The sequence below is a fragment of the Mesoplodon bidens genome, assembly GCF_964165515.1.
Source record: "Mesoplodon bidens genome assembly, chromosome: X".
Taxonomy (NCBI): Eukaryota; Metazoa; Chordata; class Mammalia; order Artiodactyla; family Ziphiidae; genus Mesoplodon; species Mesoplodon bidens.
The window spans coordinates 29,494,987-29,510,631 of record NC_138163.1 but is presented as its reverse complement, the minus strand read 5'-3'; the positions used below and the strand labels follow the sequence as shown (position 1 = coordinate 29,510,631).

Below are 15,645 nucleotides of genomic sequence, written 5' to 3'. Positions count from 1 at the left end.
ACTTATGTGATAAATTTTAAGGGTAGTAGTAATGTTAGACTGTTATCAAAGTAAAGGACATTCATAGACTTGATGTTATACTACACAAAATAAAAACTCAAATATAATCCATCTCTCAAGTCCCTGGCAATCACCAGAAGACCCTTTCAGATTTCCAAAAGAAAAAAAAAGGGTCTGTTCTCTAATTAAACATGGATTTATTCAAGCATTAGCACTATAACTAAATTAAAAATTGTGCCTAATCTATATTAATCTTTGGTATATTTAGTAGTATTTCAATGTTTCCTCCCTACTATTTTTCATGGCAAAAATGCAGAATTTCAGTTGTTAGGCTAAATAGGCTTTGAAAGGCTAGCTCAGAAACCTAAACCTACTTTGTAACATTGTTTCTATGGGGAAAAAAATGCCCTAGATTCTATAGAGCTGATATTCAGACTAAATTTGAGAGCTCAACCTAACTGGATTTTAGAAACTTCCTATGTTCTTCTACATAAAGAAAATTTACTAGACATATTTACCTATTTTAATAAGATTTCTTTTCAGAAGCCTGAGGTTGGATGCACTGTGACATGGAAATCAATATTAACTCCATATGCTTCAGCACCTAATCTAGTTCTGGTCAAGACCAAAGACACAGTTAAGTAAGAGAAGGAGCTGATTCTAGGACCAATCAACAGATTTATTCAAGCAGTCTTTTCAGATCTACTCCAGCTTGCCTGGAGTTAACAGAATCCACACATAACTTGCCTGGAGCAAACTAGAACCCTGAGAGTGTTTGAGGATCTAAAAGGACCTTATAGGAATTCTCTACTTCAAGGACAACCTAGAAAGACACTAATTCCATCCACTGAAACTGAAGCCTTAGACTTGACTTGCCCAGAAGATGATCAAATTCCAGACGTGGGAAAGTAGGCATTTGCCAGTGCTCATCCAATAGCTACCACCCTTGTTTTATCAGTGCTATACTTGGCTCTATTAGCTAACTAGTAGGGACAACAGCAATTTGTTTTGATAAATCTTATAATCTTTTCATAGAAATACAATTATATTTTATACTTTCACTTACAGTTTATTCATAAAAGTCTAAAGGTCTCTGAACAAAGGTAAAATTAAATTGACACTGAAGAAATGTATAAGGTTACAATTAAACACCATTTTTGTAGTTGTATACAAACCTGAATACTCCATGACCTCCTCAGGAGATTTGCCCTCCACCTCTCGAGCTATATTATCAATGTCATCTCTTCCATACTTCTCATTAGCTTTAATAAACTGATTAAAATCTCGCTTAGTCCAGTTTGTGAATCCCTGTGAACAAAAAATTAAGCATCATCAATAGAGGTTAAATCAACAAATCCAAATATTGTTCTATTTAGTTCTATACAACGATACATTAAAAACAGTTCAAAAGACTTGAAATTTTCCTCCTTATAAAATCCAAGGTTTTTTATGTTGGAATCAAAAGTTGAGTTAGTGTTATTAATAACTGCTTTTCTATCATGAAGAGAATGTACTTGCCTCCAAGTACTAAAAACTGATTTATAGTTCCAAGACATTGTGTAGTTTTTAACTCCGTACTTTATAGATGCCTACTACATTAAAATACAAATGCATTAAAATTAAAATACTAATGCAAATGCTGAAGTCCTGGATATTCCAGTACTTCATTTTTTTAACAGACTTATTCCCATGTAAATTAAGAAAAAATGTGGATGCATTAAATCAAAAAAATACATGAAGGAAAAAAAAGACTGAAGAAAAATTTTTGTAGCTCTTTACATCATTCCAAACTACTGTGAACAAATAATTTCTGTTCAAAATTATATTCATAAGTAGGATTCAATAAACAGAATGTTATTGGGCCTGCTCAATTTCTTTCCTAAAAGATAGAACAGTTCGACCAATCAGTGTTTTAAGTCTCCTTGGTATTTATTAGCATATCTCTGAAGTCACAAGATCAAATTTTTGTCTTCCACTCCTCATGTCCCAACCCACATAAATGTGATACCCTTGACAGAGCAAAACTCTATCCCTAGGCATTAGTTGATAAAGATTTTAGATTACCCCACATTTTGTTCCTTTGTACTCCCATGATTTTTTAAAAGATTAATTATTTAGGGCAGTAGAGAAAGGTGATTAAAGATGACTTCAAGTACTAGGAGGGGCAAAAAATTGATTTTGTTTCTAATTACAAACTAAAGCAATTTCTCAGTTGAGACTGTATATTCACAATAAATTGTACATTCACAATATACTGCAAGCCAAGTAACATTCTAAGACCATAACTTTATTTTTGTGTTCAGGAAATAAATTTTGAAAAAAAATCATGAATATTTAAATGTTTTATTTTATTCTGTGGTAAGTCCTAATATTCAACCAGTTGCAATTACATTTTCAAACTAAACTTTATGACTTCCAGGCATTTGGCTCAAAAATTATGAATGTAACTTGTAAAACTTCATTCAATAAAATTACATGTTATAACAAAGAAAAGACCTATATAATAAATAAGATATAAATATAAAAACTATCTTTCAATAATTAATGTGGAAAATTTCCTAGCACTGTGCTTTGCATATTGTTCAAAGGAATTTGTTGAATAAATAAATCTTGCTAGCTACTTTCTATACTAAGGTGGTAACATACAGTACACGTTTCTGTATTATTTTCCAAGGATCTTTTGCACTGTAATTCTTTTTATGTTCTACAGATTATTTTGGAAGTATGACACTCGTAAAACTCATTAAAGCAACAATGACCAGAAAGCATTAATATGTTGTTCAAATTGAAATGTTTCCTACTTATTAACTATTAGCTTTTAACTATACAATGAGCACCTCCTATAGTTTCAGAAATTTCTCATCATTGTATTAAAGTTCTTTTCAAGAAAGAATATAAGGCATTTTGAGAATTATGAAATCATTCCATAAATAAAAGATTAGTAGAGTATAATTTCAGAGGACAGTTCACAATCAATAAAATAAATTTAAATTTTCAAGAATATGCTAGTAATTACTGTCTATCAGGATTCATATGTGGATTAACTGACTTTATTATAATTGATAAAATGCATGTCTTATTTCTTATAATTGACACCTATATTTTGCATTTATGTATTTTTTAGTATTTCTAAAAGAGTGTATTCTAAAAAAGGAATTTAAAAAAATAGGGATATTTGGTCTAAATGTATGTTTACAAAATAGCCCTGAGTTGTGTTGGTGTGTCCAATCAGGGTACCAGGCCCATATAATAAAAAGTAGGTGTAATTTATAATATCTTTTTTTCTATTCGTTGACTAGAAGTATTTCAATCACTTAAAATATGTTACTTGTGTGAGAAGTTTTTCCTTTTCTTCAGTCTCTTCTGGTGTAAGAGGTTCAGCTCCATCAATCTTTTTTTGCTCCTCTCTTTGAGCCACAGCTGGATTTGGGATATCAGGGTTCCTTGGGACCTAAGAATCAAGAGGTGTGTTATGAGTAAACTGTTGAGAAAAATTAATTAAGGGTATACATTCTTATATCAATATTTAGAGTTATCTCAGCAGTAAACAAAATAAAGTCATATCAGAATGACACATGATCCTCTCCACATTTCTACTACCATGATATTACCAAAGTAAAACTGTTCTTAAATGTGCCACGTGGTATTTTACAGTTAAAAACCAGTTACAGGGCTTCCCTGGTGGCGCAGTGGTTGAGAGTCCGCCTGCCAATGCAGGGGACATGGGTACGTGCCCAAGTCCGGGAAGATCCCACATGCCAGGGAGCGGCTGGGCCCGTGAGCCATGGCCGCTGAGCCTGCGCGTCCGGAGCCTGTGCTCTGCAACGGGAGAGGCCACAACAGTGAGAGGCCCGCGTACCGCAAAAACAAAACAAAACAAAACAAAACAAATAAAACCAGTTACAGCTAAATGCCCATTATATTCTAGATTTAATTACACTGTGGAACAAAAAAATCCTTATGATATTGTAATACATGGTAATAATAATATCATTATCTCCAACACCAACATTATACAATGAAATCTCAAGCCCAGAAACAAAAAGTTGGGTAGTACAAAAAGAGCCCATATTCACCTGGCAATACAGACCAGGGTATAGAAGTGGCAATGCACCTGAAGATTGCATCCAATGCTCTAATCAGTTCAACGTGCAAAAAGAAAGGAGTACTTTTTTTGCCTTCCAGGATATGGAAAGAGACAGCATCTTCACATAAAATGCAAAGACTGAAAGAGTGACAGGATAATGAAGAAGCAAAAAAAGAGAAAACATAGAGACTATATATAAGAGGGAAGGAGTAAGCAAAGCACACAAACAGCTGTGATGGGACCTGCAGTCAAGGGGAAAAAACTACAGTAGCAGTGAGCAACAGAAGGTATAGTGTATACTATACAGCTCTGCATAGTATACAGAGCTGCAATACACTGACAACTGAGAAGAAGAGAGCTCAAGTTCAAAAGACTGAGGACAGAAGCTCAGCTCTACAAGGAAGCAAGCAGTAAGACACTCATTTGTATCTCAAAACTGTAGCCCCAGGGGCCTCAGTGTGTCACCATGAACTTAGACAACCCATACAGTTCAGCAGTATAAAGCAGCATTCATTGTATGGAGTGATAAACTAAGTCACTCAGCGCAAAGCCTCACATCATTTTTATGTGCATCTGCAGTGACAATGCAGCACACTGATTTACGAGGGCAGGTATATAACATGTATAGTACATTTTATAGCATCCATCAAACATGGCAAGAACAGGGTTGGCAGTAAGCCTTCCACTGTTTGGAAGGCACACCTATCATAAATGACTCATCCTCTAGAGGTATCAAATAGTCACGGTTTTACTAAAACATGATTATAATACATACTAGAGTACATTTCTCTAATTGTTATACATATTTCATGGAGTTTGAACCATAGCACTGTAATTTAAAAATAAGTATTTTTAAAACTATTGTATCCAATAGTTGTTTAAATATAAAACCTACTAACTGGGCATTAAAAAGACATACTGAGAAACAGATTCATTTGTACATAATCATCAGTATGAGACAATCAAATTAGTAAGTATTGACTAAATGTCTATTTTGTCCATAGCACTATGATACATGTTCACTGGAATATAAAAAATAGTGGACATGGTCCTTGCCCACAAGGAGCTCACAACCTAGTTGCGGAATTCTGAGCTATACTCTAAGAAATATAAGAATGTGGGGAGATGGAGAAGAGAGAAAGAATATTCTAGGCTGGAGCAGTAAAGCAAAAACGGTGAAAGCAAAAACAGGAAGGAGCATATAAGGTTTATGTTGAGACGGGATAAGAAACAAGGCCAGGTGGAAACAGAATTAGAGGGCCTTCTGAAACTACACAGTAGGCTACAGCAAGCTATTGGAGATCTTTCAACAAAGGAGTACTGTTTTCACCTGCAAGCCTTGTGCTAGATGGATTGAAGTGAGGAAGCGACTAGAGGCAAGAGAACCAGCTAAACTGTTGTAATCTAGAAATGACGTATGATCACCTGGCCTAGGATGGTAGCAAATGGAAATGGAAAAGAAGGTGTAAATTAAAAATGAAATGTAGTCCAGTGATATGCATGATTTAAAATAACTTTTTTCAATAGCTAAATTTCACTTTTAAATCACAGGCACACCAGCAATTCCATTCCTAACATATCTATACAAAGACTTTTAGGAGAATGTTTATAGCAGCTTTACTCACAAGAGCCAAAACCCAGAAAACAGTCCAGATGTCCATCAACAAGAGACTGGATAAGCAAACTGTGGTATATCCTTACAATGGAATAGTATTCGTCAATAAAAAGGAATGCACTATTGATAATGGGACAACATGGATGAATATCAAAAATATTATGCTAAGTGAAAGAAGCCTTACACATAATAATGATTCCATTTATGTGAGACTCTAGAACAAAAAAACTAATCTATAGATGAAAATAATATCAGAACAGTGGTTGTGTCTGGGGAATGAATATAAGGATTGACTGGGAAGGGGCACTTTCTATATCTTTATAGGGGCTTCAGTTATGTAGGTGTATGCATTTGTCAAAATTCATCAAATGACACACAAGATTTATACATTTCAATGTATATAACTTTTATCTTAAAAAGAATCAAATAAATATTGAACTCTGGCTAATGATATGCACGTTGAAGTGTTTCCGGGTGAAATATACTTATGTCTGCAACTTTGAAATGCATAAAGAAATAAGAAGGATATCCATTTGATAGAAAGCTGGAGAAATGGACAAATAGTTGATAAAGCAAATACAGTAAAATGTAAATTGGAAAATATATGTTGTGTGTATATGGGTGTTCACTGTATAATTATTTTGACGTTTTTCTGTTTGGAAATTTTTCATAATAAAATGTTGAAAAAAATTACAGACATAGCTTTAAAAGTTTAACAGACCCCTTCAGTTGCTGGTGAAATTACTTTGGCCATAAATTTTAACTTTCATTGAGGAAAATCTCTTTAATCTTAAGATATTTCTCTACCAAAATGCTTCAAACTTTCCATATCTGACAAACCATACTTTAACAAAATATTTCATAAACATCTAATTTTATGACAGAAAATGGATAATATACTCACACAAAATAAACTTTTTATTCCTATGTAGATATCTTCAATACTAAAAATTTTCCACCTGAACTTTAATAAAGGCAAAATCAGAATATTATATCATACCATTAGATTTTAGGATCTACTGCCCATATTTTTAATACAGCAAAACTTTAGAATGACTTCATCAATGTTACATTTACAATTTTAGTTCTAAAAATTACTCAAATAAACTGCTAAAATTTTTAGAATTAGAAATGACTCATAATTCCAAAATTCCTGTATCTCTTCCTACAAATAATCTCCTTCTTAGTATTTATTACTTTTAAAATGTATTCATTTTTTACCTCACGGGGTTTTATCGGCATTTAGCTTCCTAGAGTGATTTCAAAGTGCTATAAAAGAATTAAGTAGATGAATTATAGGCCAATAGTACTAAACAGGTACCTAGATGGTATCTCAAGTACTCATACTGTATTTATTACTGATGACCCCCAGTAACACTTAATATACAAGAAGTTATCTTTCAAGGAAACAGCTCAATTATTATTTGGATTTCTAGTCAGATAGTAAGGAATTTGTGATTAACAGCTATGTTCCATGGAAAAGTGAAAAACTTTTTGGGGGGTCTTGTTTCTTAGGAGCTTCAGCAAGCATTTCATAGAAATATGGAATACTGAATTAAATGTGACAACACACAAAATAAAAGTAGTAACCTGAAATCAGCTCACTGTATTTTCATTCTACCACAGCAAAACAGGTGGCCCACAATGACACATTACGGAAACTCACAAAGATTATAGAACTTCCTGCATTTGTCACATGTTTATATCCCCCCCAAAGAATTTTTATTGAAGATATATATATATTAGAATGTCCTACAGCTTTCTTCAGCGTCTAATATGGCAAAACTCTTTCATTCCATGTCTTGGACTCAATGGGACTTTTGGATACTCCGGATTTTTAAAATTCTGCTATTGAAATTTCAATTCAGTCACCTTCTTCCAATGGAAGGGTTTTAGTGAGCAAGTGATTAAAAGCATTAAGTAACTCCCTTAAGTCACAAGAGCAATGAAGCTTCTGAATACGTCTAACCTGCAACAAGGTCAGAGCTTAGACAGCAGGGAAAATTGGCACAGCTATCTACCAAGTGGTTAGGACAAAACAAACAACTACTTCTCTCAGCCTCAAATAAAACAGAACTCTTTAATTCCAGATCTTATTATCAGGAATACTGCTGTGACCTTGTTGTGCTGAGTATTGAGGGGAAAAAACAAAACAGAAAATAAAAATGCAAATAAGCAGGCCCTGAAGAAAAATGCTGTTTACCAACTGCTTCAAGCCTACTGAGCCCTTCACTAACCACACTCCAAGTCACTACAGAATGTGACAGTGGGGACTCAAAATGGACAAAATGGAACGATGCACCACAATGCCCCCGGCTTCAGACAAAACCTCCCTCCCCTGAGCTAACAATCATTTAAGCAGAAAGAGGGAAAGGAGTCCCTTTTTGAGAACCTAACTACGTAGAGAATATCAGGAAACTCCACTACAGCAGTCCTGTGCATCTGAGAACAAACTATTGTTCCAATCATATTGTGGCTTGGGTTAGTTTTCTGGAGGTTTAGTAGGGGGAAAAAATCAATGCTAGGAATCCTTGAGAAGATATGCCCAACACTTATCAATATCATATCGTCCTTTATAGGAAGCTTTTGCAAGTGATTAACATGCCATGCTCATCTGTCTATACAGTCAGCCCTCCGTATCCGCGGGTTCTGCATCTGTGGATTCAAGCAACCTCAGATCAAAAATATTTGAGGAAAAAATTGCAGAAAGTTCCAAAAAGCAAAACTTGAATCTGCTGCATGCTGGCAACTATATACATAAGATTCACATTGTATTTATACCTATTTACATAGCAATCATATTGTATTAGGTATTATAAGTAATATACAGATGATGTAAAATATATGGGCGAATTTGCATAGGTTACATGCAAATACTACACCATTTTATATAAGAGACTTGAGCATTCATGGATCGTGGTATCTTTGTGGGCTTCTGGAACCAATGTCCCGCAGATACCGAGGGACAACTGTACTCAAACACGAGACCCACCCAATTAAAGCACCCACCTTAGCTCAGGTCTGTAGCCCCTGGTAAAGAATGAAGAGACAAGGTTCAGAAAGAACCAACATCCAGAATGTATTCTTCTTTGTCTTGTAAATCCCCAGCTAAGTATGCATACAGAGGATCAAGGCACATCTTAAGACAATACAAAGGCAATCCAGGATGGGGCTGAGGAGAGCATGGGGCTAGGAGTGGAGTGGTAGGGGGTCGATTCTCCTTCCACCCCCACTGCCACCACCACACTCCCAGCCACCACCATCTTTTCATCTTCACACTGCAGCAGCCTCCTGGCTGGTTTCCCTGGAGAAACTCACCATTCTCTGTATTGCAGTCAGAGTGATTTTTTTTTTTTTTTTTTTTTTTGCGGTACGCAGGCCTCTCACTGTTGTGGCCTCTCCCGTTGTGGAGCACAGGCTCCAGACGCACAGGCTCAGCGGCCATGGCTCACAGGCCCAGCCGCTCCGTGGCATGTGGGATCTTCCCGGACGGGGGCACGAGCCCGCGTCCCCTGCATCAGCAGGCGGACTCTCAACCACTGCGCCACCAGGGAAGCCCAGAGTGATTTTTAAAAATGTAAGTCTGATCATATTCTACCTCTTATAAGTGGTTTGACCTTGAGCAAATTACTCAGGGCAAATTACTCAACCTCTGTATGCCTCAGTTTCCCCACCTGTAAAATGGGTATGTAGTTCCAGGGCTCTTCTGAGAATACTGAGCTAATCATTTTTCAACAACTAAGAAGAGTAAGCAACACAAGTAAGGACTAAATAACTATCTGCTGTTATTATTCCATCACCCACCTACCCCTCTGCCTTAAAAACATCTCAAAGGCTTTCTTTGCTCTGAAGTTCAACCTAATTAATATGACCTATAATTAATGTTCAGTGCTCCACATGATCCAACTTAACCAACTCACCAGTTTCATCTCAAGTCATTCTCCTTCTCACCACTCCCTAGCAACACTGGCCTTCTTTCAGTTTCTGAAGGGGCAATCCTCCTTCCTACCACAACACGTTTGTACCTGTGGCTCCCCCACCTGAACGCTTCTGTCCCACACTTCACTTGGCTAATTCCTGTGCATCTCCCTGATCTCAACTTAAATGGTGGTCCTTAGGGACCACCTCCCTGATCTCCCACTCCACACTAGATACCCACGTTATGATCCCTCATAGCACCCTTTGTAAGTACTGAAAACAAATAACGTCACTACGCTGTGCTTTCAGCCTAATGTCTGTCTCTTCCATTAGAACGTAAGTACTGTGCACTGAGGAACCCCCTCTGTCTTATTCGTCAGTTTATCCTCAGACCTTGACATAGGACCTGGCATAGGGGAGCACTCGATAAATATGTATTAAATGAAAAAGTCCTCCTTTCACTCACACTCCCTCTCCAGTCACTTCTCTCCGGGAGGTGAGGAACAGAAAACAGTAAGGTGCCATAGCATGGATGCCATGCCATCTCCCCTCTGCTCACTCATCCCTTTCCTCTCTTCTCGCACCTTCCTCCTTCCTATCACCCTTCGCAGCTGTCCCTTCATTCCTCCCTCTTCTAAGGTTTCCTCTCTCCTCCATCTCCTTCCAGCTGGCCATCACCCAACTGTCATGTAAGACCCTGACCCTTAACCACAAACTGCCTGTAATGAAAGGCACTATTTACATTAAAACCAGAGCTGTGGCGAGAATGTGGTGGGCACGGTATTATCACAGGGAACAGAATTTCAGTATCTCTAAAGAAGGAGCATAAACAGTTATATTAGCAGAGGTGATTTTTTTATTGCTGCTACTTGACTACCACTTGGCTCACCTCCCAAACAACATGTCAAACCACTGTAAACACAGTCCTTATTTAGGGCTGCAGAAAGAAGCAGAGTTATGTCAGCTGCAGAAATAGCCCAGAACGTCTGAGTGGAAAGAGCATAGCATTTGAATGCTCAGAACCTGTGTTTGAGACCAGCACCCTCGGCAACTCTGTTAGCTACCTGACCTTGAACAAGTCATTTAACCTCACTGAACTTGTTTCCTCACCTATTATATAGAGGTAATAAACCTATCTCACAGGGTTTCTAAGAAATCAAATGAAGTATGTGGTAAAGCATTTATTCAATTATAAGATGCTCTACACAGATTTTGGTTGATTACTGAGGTCTAACATTTCAATTTAATTCTCCTTTTAAGTCTCACTAATGATAGTCAATAAAAGTTAACAGAGGGCTTCCCTGGTGGCACAGTGGTTGAGAGTCCGCCTGCTGATGCAGGGGGACGCGGGTTCATGCCCCGGTCCGGGAGGATCCCACATGCCGCAGAGCGGCTGGGCCCGTGAGCCATGGCTGCTGAGCCTGCGCGTCCGGAGCCTGTGCTCCGCAACGGGAGAGGCCACAACAGTGAGAGGCCCGCGTACCACAAAAAAAAAAAAAAAAAGTTAACAGAAAATAATGATCTAAACCTAAAATGTTTAATAATTCTTAGTGGGATCATGTATATATTTGTTTACCTCGTGAAATCTTATTCACTACTTTATTAATTTTACTATTTTTATTATACATTTTAAACCTATAACTTGCCTGTTTCTTCTAACATATTGCTGTTTTCACTTTCTTTGAAACTGGTTTTATGCCTCATCCGATGTTCAACCATGATTACTGTACTCTTCTACAACTTCCTAAGAAGGATTTTATCCAGTCCTGTTGGTTAAATACATTCAAATTTAATCATATTTCTCTAACCAGATTATAACTAACCACTTTATTTATATATTTTTATACTTATATTCACCCTAACTTTCTTGTTCCTATTTATATATATTTCCACTTATATTCACCTTAAGTTTCTTGTCCCTATTTATATATATCTAAACTTTGGTACATAAATAGCAAGCAAAACTTTTTTGCTCTATTTCAAATGACAGTGCTCCCACTTTGGACAAACAGTAGAAACACTCTAGAGATTCACTCAGTTCCAAAATATTTTTTTAACCTCTTTATTAGAGTATAACTGCTTTACAATGGTGTGTCAGTTTCTGCTTTATAACAAAGTGAGTCAGTTATACATATACATACGTCCCCATGTCTCTTCCCTCAGTTCCAAAATATTAACTCACTAAATATCTTATATGTATATGGAGCTTTTCTAGGCATATTACAGTTACTAATCAAAATAACTGGTCACAGTTCCACTTGTGATAAAGGTTCACAAAATAAATTTTAAAACACAGCTTACAATTCATAAAACAGAAATCTTCATAAAATTATAACAGTGTTAATACTTTTATAATTTTTTTCATACTTTTGATTATTATTTGGTCATCCCTTTCCACTCACTAGGAAGCCAATTTCAACATACAGAAATAACCTGGTATGCTTAATCTCTCAATGTGATAGCTGTAAGTATGACAAACATTATATTTCACTCACTAGAAATAGGTCCTTATCTACCTATATAAGAAATTTGAATTCCAAAAGATCATTTTTAAGTTTTATAATTCATTATCGTGTTTATCATTATTTTAACACCTAAGTGACCACAATCTACTAACCACCAACAGGGCTTCTATCAATCTATGAGCAATAAACACAAAAATACTATTTCTTGGTCATTTTGAGGAAAATAATCAAAAATTTCCTATCATCTATCATACATTCACTTCTATTTAAACATACCTATTGTTTATTCTACATATTCTTTGAGCACTTGAACATGAGCATTATTAAAATGGTATTACTATTTTGAAATATTGGATAATTCTCCACTAATCTCATTTAGTGATGATCTTACTGGTGATTGGGTAGCTTGATGCTTTGCTTCTAGTTAAACCTCCTCTTTGGTTTTAAAAACACCACTATTTTGACTTACTCTTAAGTTCTCTCACATTAAAATGGAACACTTTCTAGTCTAGCTTGATACATTATATTAGCTTAAAAGATTGTATTATGCTAATCCAAAAAACTGAAAAATTACCTTATAGCCTATGGTCTTCCTATAATAAAGAATTTCCTTTTCAAGGAGCTCAAATAAGCGTGGTGGGAAAAACTGAAAATCCTGAACATTTGGCTGTTTGGGAGGTCGTGGAGCCTGCGGGGGAGAAAATGCATTACATATATATTTGTTTTCAGTACATGAAGTGAACATACTTATCTTTTATTATTTCTTTTATATACAGAAAAATAAATACAATGGAATCCATTTATATGGCTGGAGCATATCAAGTACTCTTCTGTACTGTTATATTTTAGGGACTAAGATTTAGCACTAATATAAGTAAATCTGAATCAGAGACCACGTTACAAGAGAATTCTACTGTAGGACATAAAACCTGGCCTCATACTGCTTTACCTTTGGAATCTTTGGCTCACTAACACGTAAAGCCTCTCTGAAGTAGGCATCCACCGCATAGTTGGCTTTGCGTTCTCGTTTGGGAGGTTCAATCCATTCCACCATTCCAAGCTATACACGAAAACAAGAATGAGGAGTTTAATAATTCCAAATTGTTTTATAAATATCAAGCACATCAAGGTTGTAGAAGTGTGAGAAAACAAAAGCCATTAGGAAGAATCAAAACTTGCTTTGTAAGACTCTAATTGGAAAAGATACATGCACCCCAAAAGAATCTGAAAAAAAATAATAACTAAATCACTTTGTTGTACACTTGAACCTAACACAATATTGTAAATCAACTATACTTCAATTAAAAAAAAACTTGCTTTATAAGTCACAGTTATACATCCCAAGTTCCAAAATCTCATACTGTATACCAAGTTTAGGTGCAAGTGCAAGGATGGTTTTCTTTTTTTTTTTAAGTAAGTTTGAAACTTAGCTCTTCCTTAGTAATTGAGAAGAATTTGCATAATCTGGTTAATATTTTATGTCAAAATAAATAAATAGCGTCTAATATAGGAGGAAGACTAATATTGATTCTGGTAACTGTGTTAAGTGTATGAATTAGAAAATAGCTGAAAGGCATAAATAATGAATATCAACATGACAGCCATATAGCCCTTCAAATCAAGAGAAATTTTAAAATAAGACCTCTTGGTAAGGTAGCTGTGGGAAAAGCCAGTGGAATCAGAAAAACCTGAATTTGAAACCAGGTTCTGCCACTTTACCAACTGTATAACTTTGAAGAAATTATTTTCTCCATCTGTAAAATGGGAATAATAATAATACCTACTCTGAGGATTAAATGTGACCATATACGTGAAAGCATTAGGTAAACTGCCAAGAGTTAAATATAAGTTATTATTAAATATCCAAAGTGGTGTGAACAATGATTTAGTAGCCTTACAAAATTTTACCCCAATATCAGCTAGAAAATGCAATTTAAAAGTCAATATACAAAAGTGACAATATAAAGTTCTGGAGTCTGTAGGTATGCTTTTCTAGTTCAGATATTTTTCTTGATTTCACAGTGCCTAGCCTAGTACTTTTACACAAAAGAGGCCATTAATCTATTGGGTTGGCTAAAAGTTTTGTTTGTTTTTTTCTGTAAGATGGCTCTAGTAGCACTTAGTTGTCTTTAACTTCATTTGAAACAATTCTGTTAGATTGTATGTGACAGCTGTCATATCAGCATGCATTTAAAAAAAAGACATCAAAATTGGTGAATTTTTGTGTAGCCATTTTAACATTGAAGATGGAAGAAAAAAAGCAACATTTCCAGCATACTATGCGTTATTTTTCAAGAAAGGTAAAAATGCAACTGAAATGCAAAAAAAAGATTTGTGCAGTGTATGGAGAAGGTGCTTTGACTGATCGAACGTGTCAAAAGTGGTTTGCGAAGTTTCGTGCTGGAGATTTCTAACTGGATGATGCTCCACAGTCAGGTGTTCCAGTTGAAGTTGATAGCGATCAAATCGAGTTATTGAGAACAATCAACATTATACCATGTGGGAGCTAGCCAACATACTCAAAATATCCAAAACAAGCACTGAAAATCATTTGCACCAGCTTGGTTATGTGAATCGCTTTGATGTTTGAGTTCCACATAAGTTAAGCGAAAAAAACCTTCTTGACCATATTTCTGCTCTACTTAAACATAAAGAAAATGTTCCATTTTTAAAACAAATTGTGACGGGTGATGAAAAGTGGATACTGTACAGTAATGTGGAATGGAAGAGATCGTGGGGCAAGTGAAATGAACCACCACCAACCACACCAACAGTCTTCATCCAAAGAAGGTGACGTTGTGTATATGGTGGGATTGGAAGGGAGTCCTCTGTTATGAGCTCCTTCTGAAAATCCAAACGATTAATTCCAACAAGTACTGCTCCCAATTAGACCAACTGAAAGCAGCACTCGATGATTAGTCAACAGAAAATGCATAATCTTCCATCAGGGTAACACAAGACCACATGTTTCTTTGAGGACCAGACAAAAACTGTTACAGCTTGGCTGGGAAATTCTGATTCATCTGCCGTATTCACCAGACATTGCACCTTCAGATTTCCAATTATTTTGGTCTTTACAAAATTCTCTTAATGGAAAAAATTTCAATTCCCTGGAAGACTGTAAAAGGAACCTTGAACAGTTCTCTGCTCAAAAAGATAAAAAGTTTTGGGAAGATGGAATTATGAAGTTGCCTGAAAAATGCCAGAAGGTAGTGAAACAACAGGGTGAATACGTTGTTCAATGAAGTTCTTGGTGAAAATGAAAAATGGGTCTTTTATTTTTACTTATAAACCGAAGGCACTTTTTGGCCAATCCAATACAGTTAATGGTCCCACTCTATTTGACCTCATCTACAGGCTGAGTTCTAACCTTGTTATCACATTTTAAGAGTGGATGATAAACTAAGATGACTAGAATGGTTAGAAATCATAAACTCTGTGCCTAGAGAAGTAAAGACTAAAGACAAAATGGTGGCATCCACATATGGAAAAGTCTATCAGATAGAAAAAAACAGTTCTTTGTTGATCCATAAGATTAAAACCAACATGGAAAGTCACAA

At 35.8% G+C, this 15,645-nt stretch overlaps 1 protein-coding gene across 8 annotated transcripts in view; it reads right to left on the bottom strand.

The window, feature by feature from the left end:
• SMARCA1 (SNF2 related chromatin remodeling ATPase 1) overlaps positions 1-15,645 on the bottom strand; it is a 150,778-nt gene that overhangs the window by 96,487 nt on the left and 38,646 nt on the right. For all 8 annotated transcript variants that reach the window (XM_081221470.1, XM_081221471.1, XM_081221472.1 and 5 more), the window contains 4 exons: positions 13,035-13,145; positions 12,660-12,773; positions 3,329-3,451; positions 1,176-1,308 (listed from right to left, as the gene is read on the bottom strand). In XM_081221470.1, coding sequence (XP_081077596.1) covers positions 1,176-1,308; positions 3,329-3,451; positions 12,660-12,773; positions 13,035-13,145 — 481 coding nt within the window. The remainder of the gene's footprint in view (positions 1-1,175; positions 1,309-3,328; positions 3,452-12,659; positions 12,774-13,034; positions 13,146-15,645) is intronic.